General features: G+C 36.0%; 1 protein-coding gene across 1 annotated transcript; it reads right to left on the bottom strand.

Annotated features, from left to right (window-relative positions):
- Positions 1-1,029: 1,029 nt before the first annotated feature.
- On the bottom strand, positions 1,030-6,223 carry naif1 (nuclear apoptosis inducing factor 1). The gene is made up of 3 exons (XM_052562425.1): positions 5,632-6,223; positions 4,600-4,647; positions 1,030-1,936 (listed from the first exon to the last, which is right to left on the bottom strand). Exons 1-3 carry the CDS (start codon positions 6,065-6,067, stop codon positions 1,479-1,481), a joined length of 942 nt encoding a protein of 313 aa, XP_052418385.1. The 5' UTR covers positions 6,068-6,223; the 3' UTR covers positions 1,030-1,478.
- Positions 6,224-10,539: the final 4,316 nt, after the last annotated feature.

Here is a 10,539-nt window from a genome sequence, read left to right as displayed (position 1 = left end):
TTATATACCATTTAAAAGCTTAGGGTAAGCATATTAGTATTCTTTTTTTTTTTTTTTTTTTTTGATGAAGACGTTTATAATGTTACAAAATATTTATATTTCAGATCAATGCTGTTTTATGAAATTTATATTCATCAAAGAAACCTGAAAAATCTATACTAAGCTTTTTTCAACATAATAATAATAAAAAAGCCATGTGTTCTGAGCAGAAAACTAGAGTCTAGAATCTTTGAAATAAATTGCATATTCAAATAGAAAACGGTTATTTTAAATAGTTAAAATATTTCAGAATATTTCTGTTTTGCTGTACTTTAAATAAATGTAGGCTAAGTGAGCAGAATAAATGTATTTTATTCTATTTATTTTATTTATTTTACTTACTGTTCAAAAACTTTTGACTGGTAGTGTCGATATTTTACATTTAGTCATTTAGCAGACTTTTATCGAAAGCGACTTACGAATGAGGACAATGGAAACAATCCAAATCAACAAAAGAGCAATGAAATATAAGTGATATTTTAAAATAGAAAACATATATTAAACATTTTTATCAGCTGGTTTATTATTAAAAATACTTGAACATACGATTACACAGATATCTCTCTATGTTAAAATACTAAAAGCTAATTTCTTCATGTCAGAAGTATAAGTGTGGAGTCCCTCAGATGAAATAAAGTGCACTTTGTCTCCCTCTAGTGAAAAAGTCACCTACATGCAAGAAGACTGAAAGTCAAAGGGAAATGATGTTACATTGTTTAACTAAAGTAGAGAAACTGCATTAAAACTCCTCATATATTAGAAGTGAAAGTAACAACATCTAACTAAAGTAGTGGAAAGGTCTAAATGAAATCATATATGTATGTCTTTCCAATTGTAAACATGTCAGAGTACAGTTAATCAGCTTGTTTAGTGCTCGAGTGAAATACATATATACCCAAACGTAAATGTAAATGGATATATTTACAATAAAGCCTGTGGCACACATCAAGACTTTTAAGCATCAATAAAACACAAATGAAGACTCAGACGTGTGTGGAGAGTTTCTTTATTTAGCATACTTAAATAAAAAAGGCAAATTCTCAAAAGCTAAAGAAACAAAAGTCTCCACAAAGAACCGCTGAAAGTGTGTTTTCTATAGGCCTCTGACCCAGATTTGGGTTTTGAAGGTTTGTTTTATGGTCAATTGCACTCCCAAAAATAAAATGTCTTTGCAACTTCTTTTTTTTTTTTAAGCATCCAAATGTAAGCAACTTAAACTGAAAGGACTTTACAGTATCTTCAAATTGTCAAAAGCAAAAAACTGAAGTCTTTTGTAAAGTGAAACGTCAGTATTTTGGCCACTTCCTTAAAACGCTCATAAAAGTCCTCATTACGCTGCATCGCTCAAGCACATATAAGCACAAACTCTTTGAGGCACCGTGCTGTACAATAATTTACAGTCTATTCTAGACCACACACACACACACACACACAGGTCTCTATTGTGCGTCTTCTGTCTGTGGCGCTCCTTCTCCGGTCTCTGTGGCAGCCGGTGGAGCAGTGTTTGGGCTGTTGGTGCTCTGCAGGAACTTCCTCAAGTCCTTCAGAGCGGGTCTGAACATCTGGATGAGGGCGAGCAGGGCGGCCTGCGTTCCCTCCAGAGCCTGGGCTTGTCTCTCCTGAGCGCAGGCCTGGGCCTCCTGCGAGCGGCGGATCATCTGCAGCAGGTCGTTCTGGTTCTCCAGGTGCTGGGCGATCTCGCGCACGTGCAGGTTGGTGACGCGGTGCTCCTGCAGCAGTTTGGCCGAGTTGAGCGCGATGCGGCTCTTCAGTTCCTGCGGTTTGCACTCGGCCTGCGCCAGCATCTCCACCGGAGCCTCTGTGGTGACGGTCACCGGCGTCTCCGTGGTGCAGTACTCCACCATGCCTTCCTCCAGCGTGTGGTACGTCGTCTCGGCTGCGGAGGAATAATCACACACACACATATGTGACCCACAGTTTGCGATGTAACTAAATTCAGAGATGCAAACAGGTATGCATGCAGGAGCATGCTCCATATGTTATTTCTTGTAAAGATATTTGCTTTAAATGCTCATTTGTAGTTAATTTAAGGTAATATATATCCCTAAACAAGATTTTATTCATTATCGTCAGATAACATCATGCATCCCTAAAAATTGTTTTGCAGTTTTGGACATTTAAGTAAAATATATATATATACGGTTCGGTTTGCTGTGGTGGCAGGGTTCATGTCATTTTACCAGCAATGCGAAGGAACAACAGATTCACTTAATTTAATTATAACAACAAAAATAACTTGTCTTTTTCTTATTAACTTTGGCTTCACATTTTTAGTGCAGTCAGCATACCTGAGAAAACAAAAATGAGATAAATACTTCCAATGTAGACTAGTCAGAATAAAACATTTATCTCTTTAGTGCAGTCAGCTTATCTGAGTGAACTAAAATTAAATATATTATAAGTAAAAAATGTATATAAGTATCGTTCACCATTTGATATGGAGACATTTGATATGACAAACATTATAGGGTGCAGGAGTGCCTGGCTCCAGTGGAAATAACTTTCCAAACAGTTCAGAGATTGGTGCCTTTTTTGCTGGAGGATCATCACTGCTGGATGCCACATCTAACTGCTCCTCTGAGACCAATTTAACGTCATAGTTATCTTGTATCTTCATTCTGAAGGCAGTGGGAAAGGTTTCTTGTTTTTGAGGCTTCTTACGTATACCGCTAATAATATCAATGTTGGGGTGATGTCTCCGGAGATAAGTAAGTTTTGAGAAACAGTTACAACAGATTGTGTGTGCTTTTTCTACGACACAAATTCCATTCTTGTACTCCATTGGAAAACCAAAATGTTACCACACAAGAGAGACTTAAATGTGTCCGTGGGATCTACTGTCTATGGAGCAGCCATCCTGCGTATGCTTCAGAGCGGGTTTGCGAATCATTTGAATCAGATCGGGACCTCATAACTGGTTGATTTGAGTCATTTGAGTCACAAGATCAAATCGCGACTTCATAGCGGGTTCGCGAAACATTTGAGTCATTTGAGCCAGATCGGGACTTCAGAGCTTACTCGCGAATCATTTGAGTCGTTTGAGTCCGATCGGGACTTCAGAGCGGTCTCGCGAATCATTTGAGTCAGATCGCGGCTTCAGAGCGGGTTCGCGAATCATCTGAGTCAGATCGCGATTTCAGAGCGGGTTCGAGAATCGTTTGAGTCGTTTGATTCAGTTCGCAACTTCATAGCGGGTTCGCGAATTATTTGAGTCACATCGGGAATTCAGAGCGGGTTCGCGAATCATTTGATTCGTTTGATTCAGATCGCAACTTCAGAGCGGACTCGCGAATCATTTGAGTCGTTTGACTCAGATCGGAACGTCAGAGCATTCTCGCGAATCATTTGATTTGGTTTGTTTTATTATTTGCATCCTTTTTATTTTATTTTATGTACTTCAGTCTCTCTGTCAATGCTTTACACTCATCATGACATAATGACAGTCTGAATATTATGCATTAAATTTTAGTGGAAACACTTTTTCTTTTACTGTGTTGAGACATGCTCCGTTCGATCTCGTACTCTATCGCAAAAGTTGTCAGTGTTGTGCTCTTGCTTAGACCTTTGCTTCATTTTTTATCTTTACATACACACACACACACACACACACACACACACACACACACACATACATATATATATATATATATATATATATATATATATATATACACACACACAAACACACACACACACACACACACACATATACACATACATACATACATGAATCATCTAATCAAATCATCTAGACTGTTTTTGATTAATCTGTGAAAGCAAGTTCAGAATGACGCGTGTATGATAATAAACAGTAATAGCGCGCGCAGCATCAGCGTCCCCCAGGTCCTAACGCCCTTCTGTAAAGCGTTTCGATCTGTAGGGGGCGCTGTTGGCCTACTTCTAATTAAATAAAACATAAATTAGGCTACCCAAATAACATTTAGACTGTGTTTCTGATTAAATAAAGCAATAATTAATTTCATAAAATAATGAGTAAACTTCAATGTACTGTCAAAAAAAACGTCATTGTTGTTTATTTAATTCTAACTAATATGTTCTAGTTAAAAACTAACCAATATTACAAATATTTTGCTAATAAATTCTGCACAGGAGAGACTTGGTGTTGTTTCCAAACAAAAGGAAATATATCGGTATCGGCCAAAATGAGGTGAACACTATCAACATATCGGATATCTGCAACAATCCAATACTGTGCATCCCTAATATTGTTGCAACATTTTACAAATATCAAGATTTAATATATTTTAGCAAAATGGCATGTTATAAAAGATGAAGTTGCTCTAAAAAATATAAGACAACAATGTTTTGGGAGTTTAGGACACAAAACAGGACACAGGCTTAAGCAATAACTTTTATTTACTATTTGGGTTTATGTTTGTGCTTTGTTTTTTAAGATTAACTCTTTTTTTCCAAGGCATGGATTTTGTGGTGGTTATGCATTATAAATGTTATAATGCTATGCTATTATAAAGAGAAAATAGGCTTAGATGAAGGTCATAAGTCACACTAAAATCATACCTTCAAGAGTTTTGATCTCACACGCTGCTGCGGCTGCTGGTTGAATGCCTATGAAGAGAGAATAGCACTTTTATTTCCATTTTTAAAACTCAAAATGTAAGTTATAAAACATAAATAATTGTTTCCTTTCGAGATATCATCACTCTGACACTGCAGTCAAAACCTTAGTTTTTTCAGGCACTTTGGTGAGTTTTCAGCTATGTTGCTTTTATATAAAACTGACATTTAAGAGCTTATTTTAGTACTATTTATCTATTTCTGTCTGTAGATTTTCATTACAATACATATTTTTAAAGGCCTTTTTTTCCACATGAGACATTTTTTATCTCAAAATTCGGACTTTTTTCTTGCATATTTTGATTTTATATCTCACATTTTGGTCTGTTTCTCCCAATTTTGATTTTTTATCTCACAATTTTGACTTCTTTCTTGCATATTTTGATTTTATATCTCACAATTTGGTCTTTAACTCCCAATTTTGAGTTTTTATCCCCAAAATTTGGTCTTCTTTCTTACATATTTTAATTTTATATCTCACAATTTGGTCTTTTTCTCCCAAATTTGAGTTTTTATCCCCAGAATTTGGTCTTCTTTCTGACATATTTTGATTTAATATCCCACAATTTGGTCTTTTTCTCCCAATTTTGAGTTTTTATCTTTCTTGCATATTTTGATTTTATATCTCACAATTTTCATTCTTCCCTTCCCAATTCTGAGGCTATATCTCAGAATTACTACTTTTTTCTCTCAATTTTGAGTTTATATCCTACAGGTTTTTTTCTCACATTTTAAGTTCATATCTGACAATTCCAAATAAGTTTATAGTAACGTTACATTATAATTTCATTCCTCCCTATACAAAAAACAGAAACCATCTTTCACATACATCTACATGTCTGTCTCTTTTAAGTAATTAGTGTCTATATTATTACTATATCACAATTCTTAACCAGACCCCAGACCTCACTAATGTCTGAGTGAGTGTCGAGTCTGCGCGCGTGCGGTTACGCAGCAGTCACGCTATTGTCTTACTCTGCGTTAGCGCGGCGGCGGCGGCGGAGCTGATGGGCACCGTGATCTCGGCGGTCGCGTCCGCCGCAGGGAGGCTGATGATGGTCGCTTCTCCCAGCAGATTGCAGATGCGCTGCTGCATGGAGCTCAGGATGACGGGCACGCTACTGCAGTCTCCCGTGCCCTCCATGGCCGCGCGCGCCTGGGCCACTTTCCTCCGAACCTCCGTCTTCAGATCGGACCATTTCTTCTTGACCTCCGCGAGCTCGCGCTGGCAGGTGCTCACGGCGTTCACGCGCTTCAGGATCTCCACCCACGCGCTGTTCTTGGCGATGTGCGTGACGCCCGCGTTAAAATGATTCACCAAAATGTGTTTCTGCTTCTCCATCTCCTCCACGATGATCTCCACCTCCCTTTCGGAGAAATTAGTTTTTCTCTTTTTGGCCTGAGACGCCATAACGTATTTAATTGGACTTAAGAGAGGTGGGGGGGTAATATAAAATTGCGTAGAATACGTAAAAATAGTAAGTTTTTGTCCTGACACAATTGCGCAGCGTAATGGCTTCTTGAATCGACTTCTCCTCCAACAACAACGTTCGCGGACGCAAATGGCTGAAGTCCCGCCCATTCGTCGCCTCTTACGAATCTCATTGGCTTAGATTTGCCATTGTCGGTGACGAACTTCTTTTTGATTGGTGGAAACTGTTATCAGTTATCAGGTATTACGACGCCATACGATTGCGCTAGACTTATTTTCAACCACACGAGGGAGCTATTTCATAATATATATATATATATATATAAAGAGAGAGAGAGACAAACACACAGCTTTGTAAATATGTAAATGTTGACCATAATAAATTATATAACAGAGACAAAAGAACATATATAGAACTTTGAAAGGTTTGGTCCACTTGAAATGTAGACTAGTGTGTGAGTGCATATATATATATATATATATATATATATATATATATATATATATATATATATATAATGAATATGAATGATATAGTTACATAAAATAATTATTCTATTTTGTTATATTATAAATCTCTACATTTAAAAAAAGCAAAATGATCCTGGTCTTATTGGCAAATTATGATGCAGATGCAGATAAATGTGGCACATAATATAAACAACAGCCCTGATATCCGACTGAAGTATCTACAGTACGACTCAGACTATTGTCACAACAAAACCCTCTAAAAATAGTCTTAAGTGCACTGGCAGGATGTTTTCATCATCCTCAAGCTTGTGCAAATACGTGCACTTGACAGTAAAGATTTGACCCGCAGCATTTCTAAGAAGTGTGCAAACTTATAACCTCACTAATTTGAACAGGACAAAACCAGTGCTTTGAAGTTCATGCAAACTATAAATCTTCTAAAACGGGTTTGTCTTTGATAAAGGCTTCACAGAAGTATTAGCAGTGGACTGGAATAGACCGTTCTGAGAATTCAGATTGATATTATAGTTTAATAAAAACTGAATTCTTAGAATAAAGTCACCTATTGTAATCAAATGACAGCAAACACACAACCCGAGGCCTTCGTATACGCTCAGACTAGCATGTTATGTTTAACAGTTACAATGTGATCTGCTATTAAAGAAGTGTTGACCGCATCTGGTTCACTGTGTGAAGTGTGAAACAGCTGGAATTTAGTAACCTTGTACTCTTTATTATCAAAACAATAGCATCTGTTTGGGACAGAAATGTTCAGAAATTGTTCAAAGATCACAACCACCAACCTGTTTAAGTTATATATTATCCTCAACACACTTGACTGAAGTTAATTTGTTCTCATGCAGAGATTTTTAAGAAACTGTCTCTCGTTCGTAGACGTTTGTGTGGTCAGACATGCAAATTAAGTTCTTGGAATGGAGAAAATCTGTTATAAATCTCTGTCCATCAAGGGCTCTTGCCTCATCTTTTCACTTGACTGGCAGAACTTTGTGTTTCATTTTCATGGTCATGACATGCTGAAACACAGGAACAGGAACCTTCACAGCACACAGCGATCTCAAAAAGCTTCTATGCCTGTTATTGTTTCTGTTGCGCAATCTGAATATGAATTCATGATGCTCTTGACTGCAATTAAAATGTCACTATGAAATTTCCTGCTCTTGTGGTTTTGCCTGCAACTTGTGAATGTAAAACACACTACCATGCAATCAGGGTTTTTTTCATCTAGGATGCATTCAATCGGCACACGAGACATTTATAAAAGATTTCTATTTCAAATAAATTCTGTTCTTTTGAACTTTCTATTCGTCTGTGAATCCTGAGAGACAAAATGTATCATGATTTCCACAAAAAAAAAAAAAATTAGTTTTCAATAATATAATAATATTACGTGTTTCTTGAGCAGCAAGAATGTTTTCTGAAGTATCACTGAAGACTGCTGAAAATTCAGCTGTGCATCACAGAAATAAATTACATTTGACAATATACTGACATAGAAAACAGTTGTTTTAAATTTAAATAATATTTCACATTTGTACTGTTTTTACTGTATTTTTGATCAGATAAATGCAAACTTGGTGTGCAAAAGACTCTTCTACCAAAAACATTTAAAAATCCTATTGACCCCAACCTTTCTAACAGTATTTCTATAGTATATAACAGCTGTTTTGTACATTTTATTATTGAAAAATTCTGAATCCTGTTCAGTAAACAGATCTGGGGTGTCAGTGACTTTCTTAAGCTGCTCTTTTCTCCTGTTTTTGTTGATAAGAGCGTTTGAGAATCTCAGCAGATTCTTGATCAGTGTCCTCTATACTGAGAGACAAACAGTTACTGTGAAGCTGTTAATGGCATGTTAAATCTGAGATAGCACATTTTGTTTTTCACCCATCAGTCTGACCTCCAGGTGAAGTTTATCAGTGGATCAGACGTAATCCAGACCAAGCTCCAAACAAACACAGGACCTTGTGTCTGCATGGTTAATATACACCTTTAATAGCTTCTGCACCAAAGATCAGTCTTGAGTTTGACTGAATGGAGTCTTTATGAATGGGCCGTTTATCTTCATGTACAGGATCTATTTGTACATGACATAAACTGATAAAAGGGTCAGACCTGGGCCTTATCATTATATACTGTAAATGTACTGCAATGCACTGATCAGAAAACTGATTTCTCAATATTACCTGAAAAACTACCTATAGATCCGCATTATGACCCCATATAAAGTACTTATTATACTTTTGGGGTAATTTGTAGAGGAACAAAATATTTGTGCATTTACATAATCTTTTTTCTAAAGGGTAAATTATATTTAGACCTTAAAATGCAATTTTCAAAAACAATTTTAATACATTTCTAAAATGTTAAATCAATCTAAAATTAAAAAAGAAAAGAGAAAAATAAAAACTATAGTAATAAATTTAGTAATGATGCTAAAATAACACTTCTTCAGTCATCACAACATATAACCATATATATATATATATATTTCACTCAAGTGCAACTTAGACACTGTGTCCTTATTTAAATATAATTTCTCAGTAATTTATAAGATACACTAGGAAAATGAAAAATAAACATATTTTAAGTTGTAAATAAAACAAAGATTACTGGCACAATTTACAAGAAAATACTTTTTCTACTTCCAAATAGTTTTCTACTTCAAGATTTCATTTGTAGTTTTCATTTCTTTGTGAAATTTTCTATCAATCTGTGAAAAAAAAGTTACTAAATCACACCAAATAGTTTTTATTGTAACAAGAAAAAAGTTTATTTGCTGTTTCATGCATGCACTAAAGGTCTTGAATTAATGAGATATCACAGGATGTCGTTTCACACGGGTTCTGTTCACCGAACATCCCTGCTGGATGAAATCAGAGCTCTGTACTGACTCCCAAAGCCTGCGTCTGTCCCCGTTCATGTGTTTAGTGATCCCTAATGTGTGACTCGGCTAAAATTAGTTTTTAGAGAGCACAGGAGTCAAATTCATGTTGCATACAGTACATGAGTGCACTGCTTCTCTCCCGCTGAACTGGATTGTGTTACAAAGCTGCTGATTAGTTCCTATTTTGGCTTTGGTGTAAAGGAACCGTCATACTCACACTGAAGTTCACTAATTACTTTATCATATGACACTGTACTTATATGGCAATGCAATTGTACATGTACATAATTTGTACTGATGAATAAAAAGATAACATAAATTCTCAGAATACCTTTAAAATGTACTAATCTTCAGGTCATCTAAGATATTAATGAGTTTGTTTCTTGGAGAAAATAACTTGTTCAGTAATGCATCCTCTGCAGTGAATGGGTGCCGTCAGAATGAGAGTCCAAACATCTGATAAAAACATCACAATAAAACACACCACTCCAGTCTTATCAATTAACATCTTGACAAATTAAAAGCTATATGTTTATAAGAAACAGAAAACAGAAAGAAGTTCTTCAAACCATTGCTTAAATATGATGCTTCCCAAAAAGCCCTCTTGTCTGAATCAGGGGAGAAATCTGCACAGATTGAGCACCATTTACAAGCCAAAACAGCTCTAAACAAATATGTGGAAGGAAATATTATTATGAACTCATATTTTAGTTTAACACAGTCGCTTAGTTAAAAATGCCTTGTTTCTTACAAACATGCAGCTTTTGTCTTCTCCAGATGTAACTGATGGACTGGAGTTCTGTGTGGATTATTGTGATGTTTTTATCAGCTATTTGGACTCTCATTCTGACGGCACCCATTCACTACAGAGCATGCATTGCAGAACAAGTAATCCAATGCTACATTTCTCCAAAATCTGATTTGACAAAAAACAAAACAAATCTAAATCCGATATAGCCTGAAGATGAGCACATTTTCATCAGACATTCATTTGTTGTATTAACTATTACTTTAATAATTCTGGCACATAAAGAGATCTCAACAGTCCTCTCCATACACCGGGCTTTTCCCTCGC

This window comes from Carassius gibelio, chromosome B8, assembly GCF_023724105.1.
Source record: "Carassius gibelio isolate Cgi1373 ecotype wild population from Czech Republic chromosome B8, carGib1.2-hapl.c, whole genome shotgun sequence".
Classification (NCBI taxonomy): domain Eukaryota; kingdom Metazoa; phylum Chordata; class Actinopteri; order Cypriniformes; family Cyprinidae; genus Carassius; species Carassius gibelio.
Note: the sequence above shows the minus strand (reverse complement) of the source record. Positions and strands in the feature narration are given on the sequence as shown.

Excerpts from the sequence above, each read along its gene's own strand:
- naif1 (XM_052562425.1), bottom strand. The coding sequence starts at position 6,067 with ATGGCGTCTCAGGCCAAAAAGAGAAAAACTAATTTCTCCGAAAGGGAG. Across the intron at positions 4,648-5,631 it reads CGCCGCCGCGCTAACGCAGA|GCATTCAACCAGCAGCCGCA; the intron begins GTAAGACAATAG and ends CTCTCTTCATAG. Across the intron at positions 1,937-4,599 it reads TGAGATCAAAACTCTTGAAG|CCGAGACGACGTACCACACG; the intron begins GTATGATTTTAG and ends ATTCCTCCGCAG.